At 68.1% G+C, this 13917-nt stretch overlaps 2 protein-coding genes across 6 annotated transcripts in view; one reads left to right on the top strand and one right to left on the bottom strand.

Annotated features, from left to right (window-relative positions):
- Positions 1-284: 284 nt before the first annotated feature.
- GRINA (glutamate ionotropic receptor NMDA type subunit associated protein 1) lies at positions 285-3385 on the bottom strand. The gene is made up of 7 exons (XM_072745812.1): positions 3196-3385; positions 2021-2377; positions 1814-1926; positions 1542-1742; positions 1299-1427; positions 1061-1204; positions 285-979 (listed from the first exon to the last, which is right to left on the bottom strand). Exons 2-7 carry the CDS (start codon positions 2352-2354, stop codon positions 830-832), a joined length of 1071 nt encoding a protein of 356 aa, XP_072601913.1. The 5' UTR covers positions 2355-2377; positions 3196-3385; the 3' UTR covers positions 285-829.
- Positions 3386-11062: 7677 nt separating this feature from the next.
- The window catches only part of PLEC (plectin), a 55245-nt gene continuing 52390 nt past the window's right edge, over positions 11063-13917 (top strand). For 4 of the 5 annotated variants that reach the window (XM_072745785.1, XM_072745765.1, XM_072745764.1 and 1 more), the window contains exons 1-2: positions 11063-11154; positions 12178-12372. In XM_072745785.1, coding sequence (XP_072601886.1) covers positions 12183-12372 — 190 coding nt within the window. In that variant the 5' untranslated portion in view covers positions 11063-11154; positions 12178-12182. Of the gene's footprint in view, positions 11155-11546; positions 11695-12177; positions 12373-13917 lie in introns of those variants that run through there. The other variant, XM_072745782.1, reaches the window with a different exon arrangement.

Below are 13917 nucleotides of genomic sequence, written 5' to 3'. Positions count from 1 at the left end.
GTCCGTGAGAGCCCCCGCCACGCTGTGCAGCTCCAGAGCCGGTGGCAGACGAGGTCAGGCCATTTAGCACCACGTGAGGCGGCGGGCACCATGCTGAGGGTCCGTGTCCTAGGGCCGTACGTCCCAGGGGGCAGGGAAGTGGCAGGGAGGGCAGTGGAAGTGCCACCCCCGTCCTTCAGCCCCCTCCCAGCAAGCCAACTGCTCCTGCTCCCTTTGCCCCGGTGATACCCAGAGCCCCCTCCCCACCCCACAGAAAAAGTGGCCACGAGAGCGAGCACAGCACAGAGAGCACAACGTCCCATTTATTGGAATTTTAGACAGCAAGACGAGAGGAAGGCCTCCTCCTCCCCTGAAACAGGCTCATCCTCTCTGCCCTCAGGGCTCAGCACAGGGATGAGGGCAGCACTCCAGGGCAGGGGAGGGGAGGGGAGGGGGGGACTGGGTACTCTATGCCAGGCTGGGGGGCGGGAACGGGAGGGGACACGTGCACCCTCACCTCTTGGCTCGGCCCCTCTCCCCTGGGACCTGGTGTTGCCCCCAGACCCTAGGGTGGGCTGGCAGACAGGGCTCATGCAACAGTGAGTGGGCATGGGGTGGCACGGAAACCGGGCCCCACTGCCCTTTGGCGGGGCCGGAGGGCGAGAAGGGGCCATGCTGGCCACGGCGGGTCCGAACAGAAGTATCTGCAGTGTACACACAGGAGGGTTGGAGAGGGGCCCTCGGTCCCAGGCTGTGCCCAGGGATGAGAGCGGGGAGGTACGATGGCACTGCCACACCAGGGGCAGGGTCCAGGCCAGCCAGGCCACCCGAGCGGGGCCCCCAGCGTGAGCTACTCCTTGGCGCGGCCGATGATGGTGAGGATGTACAGAAAGATGTTGATGATGTCCGTGTACAGGTTCAGCGCGGCAAACACGTACTCCTCCGGGCTCAGGGACAGCTGCTTGTTGCCCAGCAGCAGCTGGGTGTCCACTGCCAGGAACTGGAGGTGGCGGACAGGCGGTGAGGCGCGAGCCCGCCCGCCCAGCACCCCTGCCCCCGGGCCGCCCGCCGCCTCACTCACGCAGGTGAAGAGCAGGGCGCCCAGCGAGGCGTACACGATCTCCAGGATGCGGTTCCGGATGAAGATGCAGAGGATGGCGAAGATGACCAGCACCACCATGCTCACCAGGAGCACGCCCATGCACGACGTGAAGTCGTAGCGGGTCTGCGGGCACAGGGGGACAGCAGGCCCTGGGTGCCGGGCCCGGGAGGCGTCGGGGCCCTCAGCGCCAGCAGCCCTGCCTGCGGGGGCCCCTCACCTGCATGGAGAAGATGACCACCGTGAAGCAGACGGTTGTCGTGATGCCCACGGCCATGATGACCGCCTCCGTGTTGTAGAAGCTGGCGATCATACCCACCATGTAGGACAGGCTGACGGTCAGGATGGACTGTGGGGAGACGGGGCCTCGTGGGTGGGGAGCCGCTCCCCACCCCCGTCCTCCCCGGCTGCAGAGTGTGGGAGCGGGACCCGAGAACGTGGGGGGGCCCAGGGCTGGGGTTACCAGTGCCACGAGGTTCCAGGGGTGCTTTCGCCGGAAGTCTCCACAGCAGCTGAGGACGATGAGGGAGATGAAGAAGACGGCGTAGGACACGTAGTACGTCCACACGTTCTCCCGGACGAAGCCCTTCACCTCCCCGACAAAGGTGAACACGGCCACAGTGGACAGCGTCACGGACAGCTGCAGGGTCAGCACGAGGAACACCTGCGGGGGGAGCGCTCAGAGTCTGCCCGCCCCCCCCCGCCCCCCCCCCCCCCCCAGCTGCCGGTGCCCACCTTCCGGATGAAGGCCTGGCGGATGCTCTTGTCATCCCAGTTGATGGCAGGGAAGTCCTGGTTGTCGTAGTAGGACGGGGGGCCCTCCTCATGATAGTTTCCATGCTGAGGTGCTGAGGAGCAGGATGGGCTGCGTCAGCGCCCCCGGAGGGCGCCTGGAGCCCCCCGCCCCCCCCCCCCGCCCCCCTCCTCTGCCCGGCTACTCACAGCCAGGGTCCTGCGTCGGGAAGGCCTGGGGTTGTCCATAGGGGTTGGGGGGAAAGGGGCTCTGTGGATACGGCCCCTGGGGGTAGCCCCCCTGCGGGTAGGGGCCCTGGGGGTAGGGGTCCTGGGGGTAGGGGCCCTGGGGGTAGCCCCCTTGGGGGTAGGAGCCGGGGCCCTGGGGATACCCTGGCTGGCCATACGGAGAAGGCTGGAAAGGGGGTTGCGGGTAAGGGGCCCCGGGGTAGGGGGGCATGGAGGGCTGTGGCCCCCCAGGATATCCGGGGTTGGGGGGAGGGTAGTTGTCCCCAGACACCAGGAAACTCTTCTCGTGGGGCATGGCCGCGGGCTGCGCGTCTCCCCCTAGAGGACACAGACAGGAGTCGGCCGCAGGGACAAGTCCCCGGAACCGCCGCCGCGCCCCGCCCCACCTGCTGCCGACAAAGGGGGGCCCTGGACTTCTGCCCCCAGGCCGCTGGCCGCCGAGCCGCAGGCGGGGCGCGGGCCGGGGCTTCGGGGGGCCGTTCTGGGGCCCCGCGGCGGCGGCCGAGCGCACCCCGCGGATGACCTCGCGACCTCGCGGCCCGGGGTTCGGCACCAGCGCCCGGAGCAGGGCAGCGCGCGGCGGGCGGCCGGGGCGGGCCGGGGCGGGCCGCGGGCCGCGGGGCGTGGGGCCGTGCCCGACCCTCCCTGCGCCGCCCGCCGTAAGCAGCTTTCAGGGGCCGCGGCCGGCGGCTATTTCCATCCCAGGAAATCCCCAGGCCATCTGCGAGCGCCGCCCGCCAGGTGGGGGCAGCGGCCCGGGCGGGCGCCCGCGAGCCGCGGCGCGGGGGTGTGTGGGGGATGGAAGCACCGGAGGGCGTGCGGGGAACAAAGCCGGCGCCGCCGCGACGGGGGCGGGCGGCGGGCGGCGGGCGGCGGCCACGGAACCGCACCGAGGGCGCTGGGCCCCGGGCCCGGTCGGGGGCGCTCGGGGCGCGGGTCCCGCCGCGGCCGCCCCCGCCGCGCCGCGCCCCGCCCCCGCCGCCCGGCCGCGGAGCCCGGCCCCGAGCTGGCCGCGCGCCCCGCCGGGACCTCCCGCGGACCCACCCGGACGCCGCTCGGCTGCGCAGGGCCCGCGCGGGGGCGGCGGGTGGGGGCCGGTTGGGTGGTCACGCCGCGGCGCTCGGCCAAGGACTCACCACTCGCGGGGCGTCTCCGGAACGGTGCGCACGGTGGCCGGTGCGCAGCCGCGCGGTTGATGGCCGCTGCGCCCGCACCCACACCCGCACCGGGACCCGCACCCGCTCGGCGGCCGGCTCCGCTGGGCCTGCGCCTGCGGCTCCGGAGACGCTGCGGGGCCTTGTGACGGGGCGGGGCCTGCTCGGGGGCGGGGCTGGGGGCGGGGCCTGCGGCTGAGAGACACAGCGGGGCCTTGTGACGGGGCGGGGCCGGGGCGGGGCCGGGGGCGGGGCCTGCGGCTGGGGAGACGCAGCGGGGCCTTGTGACGGGGCGGGGCCTGCTCGGGGGCGGGGCTGGGGGCGGGGCCCGCGGCTGAGAGACACAGCGGGGCCTTGTGACGGGGCGGGGCCGGGGCGGGCCGGGGCGGGGCCGGGGGCGGGGCCTGCGGCTGGGGAGACGCAGCGGGGCCTTGTGATGGGGCGGGGCCTGCTCGGGGGCGGGGCTGGAGGCGGGGCTACGGCTGAGAGACGCAGCGGGGCCTGCGCAGGGGCGGGGCCGGGGGCGGGGCCTGCGGCTGGGGAGACGCCGCGGGGCCTTGTGACGGGGCGGGGCCTGCGGCGGGGGCGGGGCCGGGGCGGGCCCGGAGTGGGGGCGGGGCCCGCAGGCGGAGGAGCGGGGCCGCGGGCGGGCCGCATCTACCGCGGAGGCAGGCGAACGCCCAAGGCGGAGGCCCGTGTCCTGGCCGTTGGGTCCCACCCAGGGGCCGCCTTGCTGGCTCCTCTCCGAGTCCCGGGCCTGCGGCCTGCGTTCCGCACTGTCCGCCAACGGGCAGGCTGGGCCGTGGGGGCGGAAGACCCCCGGAGGCAGAGGCCTGGCCCCGCCACCCTGGTCGGGGAGCCGGGAAGTATATTCCTAAACCGGGGAGACGCTGAGGCTGCAAGGGCGGAAAACACCACTTTCCCTTTCCCTCGCCCTTCATCCCAGTCTGTGCCTCATCGGGAGGCCTGAGGGTTGAACTGCCCATCCTCCAGCAACCGTTCCTCGGCCCTGATTCACCGCATCTGGCGGGCTGTCAAGGTGGCGTTCTCGGCCCCGTGCACCGCCAGGACTAAGGCCAAGCAGCTTCGCCCCTGGGCCCGGGTGGTCCTCCTGACGCCGCGCTGGTCGCACAGCCAGGGACCTTCCTGTGCTGCCCGGTTCCTGCAGGGCGGCCTCCTCCAGCCCCGCAGAGGGGGATGGTGCCGCCCCCGCGGCCCCCTGCGTGATCACCGGGATCACCGCCTGACTCCTGCAGCCCGCCAGGGAAGCCCTCATCTCTAACTTTTGCACGTGTCAGTGTGGGAAACACACCCATCACAGCTGGCTCCAAGCTACCACCAGTTCACCTGGTTCACAAAAATGCCGGAAAACTTAACAATCTGGTCATGACATGAGCTGCCCCAGCCCACTGCTGCCTGCAGGGGACCCTAACCAGCAGGGTTTGATATGATAACTCGCTCTGCGACTAGAGATGTGGAGCAGGCAGGGACGGATTCAGGTTTTGCAGGACCAGAAGCTCATACAATTTAAGGGGCTCGCTTCAAGAAAAATAATTAAAAATGACAACCATGAAGTTGAGGCCTTGGATGGGGCCCATACGAGTCAGAGGTCCTTATGTAGGAGTGCGTGCGGTAAGGAGAGTGGGCTGTTACACGGAGCAGGGGGCGTGCAGGGGGCAGCAGGGGGCAGAGCCTGGCAGGGCCCCCACCGGTCTTGGGGGCTCACTGTGAGTGACTCTGGCCTTCCCAGGGCCCAAGCTGTAGCAGCTGTTGCACTTGACAAGGCTCACGCTGCCCTGACTGTTGAGGATGGGCAGTGGGGTGGGGTGAGTGGCAGAGGGAGATTAAGACAAGAGGTTACAACAGTGATCCAGGGAAGAGCTGATGGAGGCTCAGGGGAGGGTGTGGAGCGTGCAGCCCGACGAGCAGGCTGGGCAGGCCCTCTGTGGCCTGGAGGAGCAGCGGGGTGCGCTGAGGGATAAGGGACACGCGGGAGACAGCAGCAGTGGCAGCAACTGTGAAAGGCTGGGAGCAGATGAGCAAAGGGAGGGGCTGTCGGTGGCAAGAGCCAAGGCGGACCCCAAAGACGCGGCCTGGGTGAGGCCTGGCACTGCCTTGGGCCCTGTCTGTGCCTCCGTGTCCCCTTCTGTGATGAAGATTTGCTGCAGCAACACATGTCAGCAAGTGTCCATGGCTGCTGACTTAGCCATGATGACGGCAACGATGGATGGGGTCCGGTGGGAGGCCTGGCAGGTGCGCCTACCAGAAGCCACCAGAAGGAGAGTGGAGGGAGGCTCGCGGGGAGGGTGCAGGGCAGGTCCAGGGCTGCTCATCTTCAGCACTCATGAAGCAGGGGGCCCAGCTCCCCTGCCAGGTGTGGAAGGTGAGAAGTCGAGTTTGGGAAGATTGCTGGCAGGACGGGACAGCCAGCCTCCCCAGGAGCAGGCCTGGAGGCCCACGCTGCTCCTGCTCTAGGGGTAAGTGACACAGAGTCCTGAGGTCCCTGAGTGCGGGGCAGCGACTCAAGGCCCTTGGTGGACTCAGTAGGGAGGGTGATGAGCCATTTCAAGGTTCGCGGGCAGAGGCCAGTGGGAGTAGACGACCACCAGGGGCCTCTCCCCACACCCTACTCTCCTGTGAGCTGGGGCTAGTGGGTTGTGCCAAGGGGTCAGGTCAGCTAGGGGCTCTTGGCAGGCTCAGGAGCTGGGTGGGGCTGGAAGCTTCTGCAGGAGGAGCCTGCCAGCAGGAAGGGAAGCTTGCAGCAGGGGGTCCTCTTGCCCCAGATCCACATGCTCTACAATATCCCTTTTGTTTTCCTGTCCCAGGCCTTCTGCCTGCAGAGTGGGCTCAGGAGTCCTGGCTGAAGGTAGGGGCTGGGCCACTCAGGGCCCGAGATGTGTAGGTTCTGGACGTGTCCCCTCAACACACACAACGTGATGGGGGGACAGCAAAGAATGATGATGAGGGGCCTGGCAAGGGCTGGAAGGTGTGGAGTGGGACTGGGGCACCCCCCCCATAGGCCCCAGGGTGGCCATGGCGGGGCAGCAGTGGAGCTCAGTGGGCTGTCCACTGACATCCCTGCTCATGCTCTACTTTGAGGACAGCCATGGCTGTGGCGAGCCGAGACCTGGCGGGGGGGAGCACACTCACTGTTCAGGAGCTTGCAGGTTGGGGGTGCTGCTGGAAGGGGCAGCCCGAGGGCCCTCTGCTGGCTGCCGCCCTGGCAACCCGCTCCACCCCTGCCTGCAGGTGCAGGGAGGGTCCTGGCTGGGGAGCACACGCTCTGCGGTGCTGATGGAGCCTCAGGTCTGCCCTGCCGTGCACCCCTGCATGCCTGCTGCCCAAGGACTGCCCCCCGACACCACACCCCAGCACCTAAAGCAGCACATCCAGAGCCTGCTGCGTGCCACGGGGCACCCAGAGCAGCCATGCTATGCCCTGGACAGTCCCAGCAGCCTGGGTCCTGCCCCACTGCCCCAGGCCCTGTCGGAGGTGGTGGTGAGAGGCAGGATTGGGGCAGACATGCCCATTAGGGGAGATGCTCTGAGCCGACTTGCACCTTCCCTCACAGTATTCGGAGTCCCACAGACCCAGGCCCTGGCCTGGAGGGGGCTGCAGTGTCCCAGGCCTGAGCCATGCATGTAGTAGGGCGCCTGGCCCCCCAGGACCTGCCACTGCTGCAGGAGCTGTTCCTGGGGGATGAGCCTTCGCAGGTCTCCTGGGCACCTGGGCACGGGTGCGTCCTTCCAGGGGCGGCAGGGTGAGTGAGGGGGGCTAGACAGCCCGGGCACCCCACCCTCCCTGCCCCCCGGAGCCCGGGCGGCCTTCGGTCCTCTCCCTTCCTCCATGTGGCCCAATGGCTTCTGCAGCAGGACCCCAGCCGCGGGGCTGAGAGCCGAGCCTCGTCCCCACCAGGAGGACCTGGAGTGCAAGGGGCCCGCCAAGGACTCGGCAGAGGGGCCACCTGGTCAGGTGGGGGCCTGGGGCGATTGTCCCCTGCAGAGCTGGGTGCTCACTGGAGCCTGGCCACGGTGTGAGGGCGCCCCTCGTGGTGACTTTGGGGCACACCCCCCCTGTGTGGCCCACCACTTAGCAGTGCTGCTGGCTGCCGCCCCCCCTCCGGCCCCAGGATCAGAGTTTGGCCTTTTTCTTGGCAGCTCCGGGCCCCACCTGTGAGTCTGCGCCCCGGCTTGGGGGTGGGGGGCGGCTCTCCGGCCAGCGGCCTAGGCCCCACCCCTTCCTGTCTGGGGCTCGGGGCCTCTGCGGAGGCTGCAGGGACCCTCGGCCAGGCTGGCATCTGGTGCACAGGGTGGGGGGCGCGAGCCTTCTCACCGGCGTCCACGCCGTCCAGGTGAGTCCACACCAGCCTCAGGACCCCCTGGGCTCCTGGCACCGCTTCTGCCTCGCAGAGCCTGTGGGAGCTGGGGGACGAGGCGGCATGTGGGGGCCCGACGGAGTCCGGGGTGGGGGGACGACAGACCGGGCCCCAGGACCTGACAGGCCTGAGCTTGGGTCCCCAGGGCAGAGGGCAGGCCCACGGCGGCCCCCGGGTCTGAAGCATGGGGTGGTGGCGCCATCTCGTGGCACCGTGAGGGCCTCCCATTGCCACAGACAAGGTGCCTGGCCGGATGGGGTGGGGGCCCCCAGCCTCTGCCCCAGCCCCGACAGCGCTCCGGCCCGGCTATCCGTGGCAACTCGGCACGCGTGTTTCAAGCACTGGGAAGCACTGCCGGGGTCGCAGGGGGCACCCCGCCTATCCGGCAGGGGAAGGAGAGGCTGAGGAGGGCCTGGGGCACGGGCTGTGAGGGGCCGTCGGGGCAGGAGGTGGGGGGACCGAGCTGCTCAGGTGAGGAGGGCGGGCAGGTCCCTGCGCACGGTGGTGGGTGCGCGGGCGACGAGGAAGGGGCCGAGGGGCCGGGACTCCTGACTGGGGGCGGGCCCCACAGGGCTGCAGACCCCCGGGCTCCCCAGACCACCCCACCGCTGTTTCCTGGAGGTGATCGCTCTAACCTGGGGGGTACTTTCCCTCCAGATTTGGACTTAGCCGCGGTCACTTCTGCACTTTGCAGACGGCGGGACCGCGGTGCTGGGCTCCTTAGGTGCGCACCTGCCCCTCGTGACTTCAGGGCTTCAGGAGCAGCTGGGGTAGGGGGGGGAGCAGCTTCCTGACCCGCGGGGAGGATGGGGACAGCAGGCTCCTTCCTCCGCCTCCATCGCGCAGTTGGGGCAGTTACTTTTATTATGTCACCAGCCCGACAGGTGCATCTCTGGTCGTGTGACTGCCGCAGCTCCACGCCTGGGCCACACGCCCACGGAGGCATAATGATAACGAAAAGGTACTTGCCGCTGAACCAGAGAGGAAACAAGGAACTGAACAAGTCCTACCTGTCCAGACTGTGTTGCAGGAAAGACTATGCTGGGGCTCAAAGACTAATGGCTCCCTTTTTAAATTTTTATTTTTTTGAGTACGCTCCACACCCACCATGGGGTTTGAGCCTTTAACTCAGACCCTGAGATCACTGACCAAGCCAGCCAGGTGCCCCAGGACTAACGGCTCTTAGGTTTTTGTTTTTATTTCCCTCATTTTTTCTCTCCGTACCCCCTGGGCCCCTTCTTGCAGATTCTATCTCTGCATAGTAGACGGATCTCCCTGACTGAGTAATAAATACCTTGGACTTCTAGATGTATTTTGTTTTTCATCATTAGACGTAACTGGCAACTGTAATTGGTGTAAATTTGTTTTTCAAGTGAAAGTTGCTCTGTGTTTGAGACATTTCTGCCTAGTTACATAAGCACAGTGAGTTCCTGTAGATCTTAATACGTCCTGATTCTGTCCTCACCATTAATAGTACCGCTGGGTGGAGTGTTCAGGGTCAAAATATGTTTTCCTTCTGATCTTTGAAAGACATTACCCTTTCTCTTTCCTCCTAAAAATTTTTGTTTTCGGAAAGTTAAAAAAAAATCAATTTATGGCTTCTCAGCATCCAGTAGTATTGGGAGTGAGCATGTGGATTTTTCTAAGATTTTTTTCCCGGTTGCATGTTGACTTAGGGGTGTGTGTGTGTGTGTGTGTGTGTCTGGATACTTGCAGGGTTTTCTTTTGCTGTGAAAGTGGGAGTGTCCCCAGCAGGTGGGTTCGAGGGGTATGTCCCTCACCACATTTTAGGGAGGATCCTCTCCAGCCGCAGATCCTGGCTCAGGGCAGGGAAACTGTGCTCCGGGGCACCCTCACTTCCTGCAGGGACAGACCTTGCAGCCCTGCCCTTGCCACACCCCATGGGGCCCTCTCTTTCTCCATCTCCTTCCTTTAGCTCTGCACTGGGGGCACTTCCCTCCCTCCACTTCTGGCCTCCTCAGCCAGCCTGCCCACTGTGGACTCCTCCGCGAGGTTCCATTCCCAGGGCTTCAGAGCGCCTAGGCCTGCTGCATGGATATATTCTTTTCAATCCCCCTGAAGAGATCAGTTAGAATTTCTTCAGAGGCTCTGTTTGGGTCACCAAACTGGGTCCCGCATGGCTGGCTGTTGGTCTTCCCAGTACTGAGAGGTCCAGGGCGTGTCTTGGTGGTCCCAGGGAAGTCCTGTGGGCAGGACAGGCGCTTAGCTGGGCGTTCACCCGCAGAGGCCTGGCCGTGGTGCCCAGGTCTGGTAAGCGCTTGGGTTTGCCCACCGGCAGACCTCCGTGGAGGGAGCCAGCCTTCCTGGAAGCCCTCCAGTGCCACGTGGGGCCCCATCCGGTGGCGCATGTCTGCTTAACCTCGGCAGCTGGACAGAGCATGGCAGGAACTCTGAACTCCACCCAGAGAAGGCTCTTGATTTCCGGGTTTGGCTTTGTTGGGGGTGCCCTGGGGCAGGAGGGTCTCCAGCCAGCCTGGCCCAGGTCGGCTTTGCGGACGGGGTGCCTGTGTCCCTGCTGCAGCAGAGGTCGGACTGGTACGCGGAGAGCCCGGAAGAGCCCCTGAGAGGCCCGCGGTGGAGCAGTCCCGAGCCAGCACATGGCGGGCAGGGCTTCCACCGGAGCCACTGAGGCCTTAACAGCGGGGCCAGGTGGCGGACTCTGGCTCTGCAGACCCCGGAGGACCTTGCCCTTCTCCTGTCCCCCTGCAGGCGCGCTCTGTGGGCAACGTGCACTTTGCCAAGCGGGCCTCCGTGTCTCCGCAGGGCCCTCCCTGTCTCCCTAGGACCCCTAGTCTTCCCCCAGCGCTGGTGGCCACAGGCGGCTCCTGGCGGGGTGCTGGCGGGTGACCACAGCCAGGGTGGTGGGGGCCTGCGGGCAGCGCCCTCCGCTGCCGCCCCTGGCCACGGGCTCCTGCACTAACAGCACAGTGGCTGCCCGCCCCGCATCTTTGTCATCTTTCCCCACACCCAGGCGCTGCCCACTCGCCTCATTACCTGCGCGCACAGCACCGGGCTTCCCCAGGGCACCCTCCTGGGCGCTGGGGCGGCTCCGCAGCCCCCTAACCCCCGCCTAACCCCCCTAACCCCCCGCCCCGGCTCCCTGGCTCCTCTGCGCACGGCCTGAGATGCCCGTGGGGGCGCCCCCGCCCCTGGCTGCGGGCTCGGAGGGCGCGGGCTGGGTCGCCGCGGGGGCGGGCACTCGCCGGAGCCGGCCGGCCGCCAGGGGTCAGCAGAGCCCGGGGAGGGGGCAGGGCCGACCCCGCCCGCCGCGGCCCGGTCCCCGCGCGGCCCGTCGTTGGCGTCGACGTGTGCGCGGCAGCGGGCGGGGTGTGCGGGCGCCCCGGGAGCGGCCGCGGCAGAGCCGGAGCCACCCTGCGCCCCGCAACGCTCTGGCGACCCGCCCGCCCTGCAGGCGCCCCTCGGCGACGGGCCCCCACCGCGGCCGGGGCGGGGCTCCGGGTGGCTCCGCCCCGCGGCGTCCGCGGCTCCCGGGCTCTCCGGGCCCAGCAGTGAGCGCGGCCGAGCCTAGCCGAGCCGGGCAGCAGGCACGTAGCGCGCGGCGGGGCTGCGGGGCCGGGGCTGCGGGGCTGGTGCTGCGGGGCCGGGGCTGCGGGGGCTGCGGGGGCTGCGGGGCCGGGGGCCGCGGGGGCCGGGGCCGGGGGCTGCGTCGCGGCCCATCCTCCCCGCGGAGGACCCGCCTCTGCGCGCCCCGGACTGCGGAACTGCACGGGCGGCGCCCGGCGCGGGGGCAGGAAAGGCTGCTGGGGGCGCGGCTGGCCGCGGGCGGGGCGCGGGCGGGGCGCGGGCGGGGCGGGGCGAGGCGGCCCCCAGCCCGGTGCCCGCCTCCCCCCGGCCCGGTGCCCGCCTCCCCCCCCCCCCCCCGCCCTTGGCCCCGGGCGGAGGGAGGCAGAGTCCGCAGCGAGCCCCTGCCCCAGCCCCGCACCCCGGCGCTCGGGGGCCCCGGGCCGAGGACGGCCGCGCGGGGGTGTGCGGGGCGGGTGCGCGTGGGGCTGCGGCGGCTGCTGGGGGGCGGCCCACGCCTCTGCGGCTCCGGGTATTTATAGGCCTTCGCTGCGGAGAGCAAGGTGGGAGCGCGCGGCCCGGGGGCGGGGAGGGCCCGGGAGTGCCGGAGGCCCGGGGGGGGGGGGCGGCGCGGTCGGGGCTCCCGGCGGTGCTGAGCTGAGGTCTACGGGGGACGCCCAGGTTGGGACGAGCCGGTGGGGGCTGGGGTCCGAGTGATGGGGTGAGCCGGCGGGTGACAGCGTGGAGGGGCCAGTGTCCTGCAGACAGACGAGGGAGCGAGGTCGGGGCTGGGGGAGGGGCGTCTTTATGCGGCGTCCCAGGGGGCAGCTGGGGGAGCGGGGCAGCTGTGGGTGGGAGCGGAGACCTGTCCTGTCTGCCTTGCGGGGGGGGGGGCAGGTGTGGACGAAGCGGGACATAGCACGGCCGTGGGTGTCAGTGTCCAGGTGGTTAGGTGGAAAGGGCCAGTGTGCGGCCGAGGACGGGCTGGCGGCTGTGCAGTGTGCCCCTGAGCGCCGAGGTGTGACCCGCTCCTGCTCCCTCTCCAGGGGCCATGTCGGCCGAGGACCCCGAGGTGCGGGCCGCGGCTGAAGATGCCAACGGAGGCAGCGGCTCGCCCAGCCCTGGGGACACACTGCCCTGGAACCTGGGGAAAACACAGAGGAGCCGGCGCAGCGGCGGCAGCTCCGGGGGCAACGGGAGCGTGTTGGACCCTGCCGAGCGGGCAGTCATCCGCATTGCAGGTAACGCGGAAGGGCCTGGCAGTGGGCACGTTTGCACCGGCTTGTTGACTGAGCACTTGCGGTCTGCCGCCTGCGGTGTTAGCACTGGGTGGGAGGGGGACCTGCAGGTCCCCAAGGCCTCTTGGGTGGCAGGTGATTGTGCGCGGCACAGCGCCACCTGCCGGGCCCCCTTGTCGCCGCAGGAGGCCTCAGGTTGAGGCCTGAGGTGGAGTCCACTGCAGTGGCGCCCTCGCTGGCCTCGTTTCAAGGAGACAGTGCCCAGTTGCCATGATACTTTCTTGGGCTTCTGGGGCAGAGCCACCTTCCAGGCCCCTTGCTCTTGGTTGCCGCCACTGGCAGTGCGGGGGAGCATGCAGGAGCAGGAGAGGAGGGGCCACCTGGTTGGCTAGAGCTGCAGCCCTCCCCGGAGCCGGGGTCCTGCATAGCCCTCCAGCAGCTGCCATTCTGTGGAGGAGGATGGGAGAGGCTCCAGGAGAGCCCCTGAGTGTAGGGCTGGGGCCGGGGAGTGGCCCCTCCCCCTGGGAAGTCAGTGACCCAGGGCTGGCCGCCATCAGGCAGGAGGATGTGCTGAGGGTCTGCAGGCCAGGCCTGCCCAGGCTGCAGGGTGCTGACCCCATTCTTGCAGGAGGGCGGCGCTGGCCCCTGCAGGAGGTGGGAGGGTGCGCTGAGGCAGGTGGGCAGAGGGAGGACAGGACTGCGGGCAGGAGCTCTGTGGGTGGAAGCATGGGCAGCAGCTCAAGGAGATGCAGGGGAGCGGGGTGGCCTGCGGCTTGTGTGGGTGGATCACATATGGATTTTAAGGGACGGTTGTTACCACGTGAAAGCCAGTCATGAGTGTCCTGCGGCGCCGCTGTACCGTCTTCACCGTTACTGGCCCTGCGCGGTGGCCTCCAGCTCTCCCGGCCTGGTGGGACCCTTGTGCACCTGCCTGGGAGTCTTCGGGCTGACTCCCTGCCATCGGGCTCGTGGTCACAGGGTGGGCGGCACCGAAGGTTACAGGGACACTGCGAGGGGCGTTTTGGAAGGAGGGAGACAGGGTCTTTGCCTGTTTCATGGGAGAAGAACTTATCTTTTTTTTTTTTTTTAAGATTTTATTTATTTATTCATAAGAGACACACACAGAGAGAGAGAAGCAGAGACATAGGCAGAGGGAGAAGCAGGTGCCATGCAGGGAGCCCGACATGGGATTCGATCCTGAGTCTCCAGGATCACGCCCTGGGCTGAAGGTGGCGCCAAACCGCTGCGCCACCCGGGCTGCCCGAACTTATCTTTTAATCTTACCAAAGGTTTTTTTTCTTTCTTCTTTCTCTTGCAGTCCCTTTTTTTTTTTTTTTTTAAAGATTTTATTTATTTATTCATGAGCGAGAGAGGCAGAGACCCAGGCAGCGGGAGAAGCGGGCTCCACGCAGGAGCCACGCGGAGCCTCCTGTACCTAGTCTTGTTGGCTGCCCGGGGCTCTTTTTATATTGAGGGCGGGCGGCGTCTGTGCAGCGAGGGCAGGGCACGCCCGCGGCCAGGTGAGGTCGCGGGGGCGGGGCGGGGCGG

The sequence above is a fragment of the Vulpes vulpes genome, unplaced genomic scaffold (genome assembly GCF_048418805.1).
Source record: "Vulpes vulpes isolate BD-2025 unplaced genomic scaffold, VulVul3 u000000671, whole genome shotgun sequence".
NCBI lineage: Eukaryota > Metazoa > Chordata > Mammalia > Carnivora > Canidae > Vulpes > Vulpes vulpes.
This window is presented reverse-complemented; position numbering and strand designations above follow the sequence as displayed.

What these genes read in the sequence shown, in the direction of transcription:
- GRINA (XM_072745812.1), bottom strand. Translation starts at nt 2,354, where the DNA reads ATGCCCCACGAGAAGAGTTTCCTGGTGTCTGGGGACAACTACCCTCCC. An exon ending in CCCGACGCAGGACCCTGGCT is followed by an intron (nt 1,927 to 2,020) that starts GTGAGTAGCCGG and finishes CCTGCTCCTCAG; the next exon opens with CACCTCAGCATGGAAACTAT. An exon ending in GCGCCCTGCTCTTCACCTGC is followed by an intron (nt 980 to 1,060) that starts GTGAGTGAGGCG and finishes CGCCACCTCCAG; the next exon opens with TTCCTGGCAGTGGACACCCA.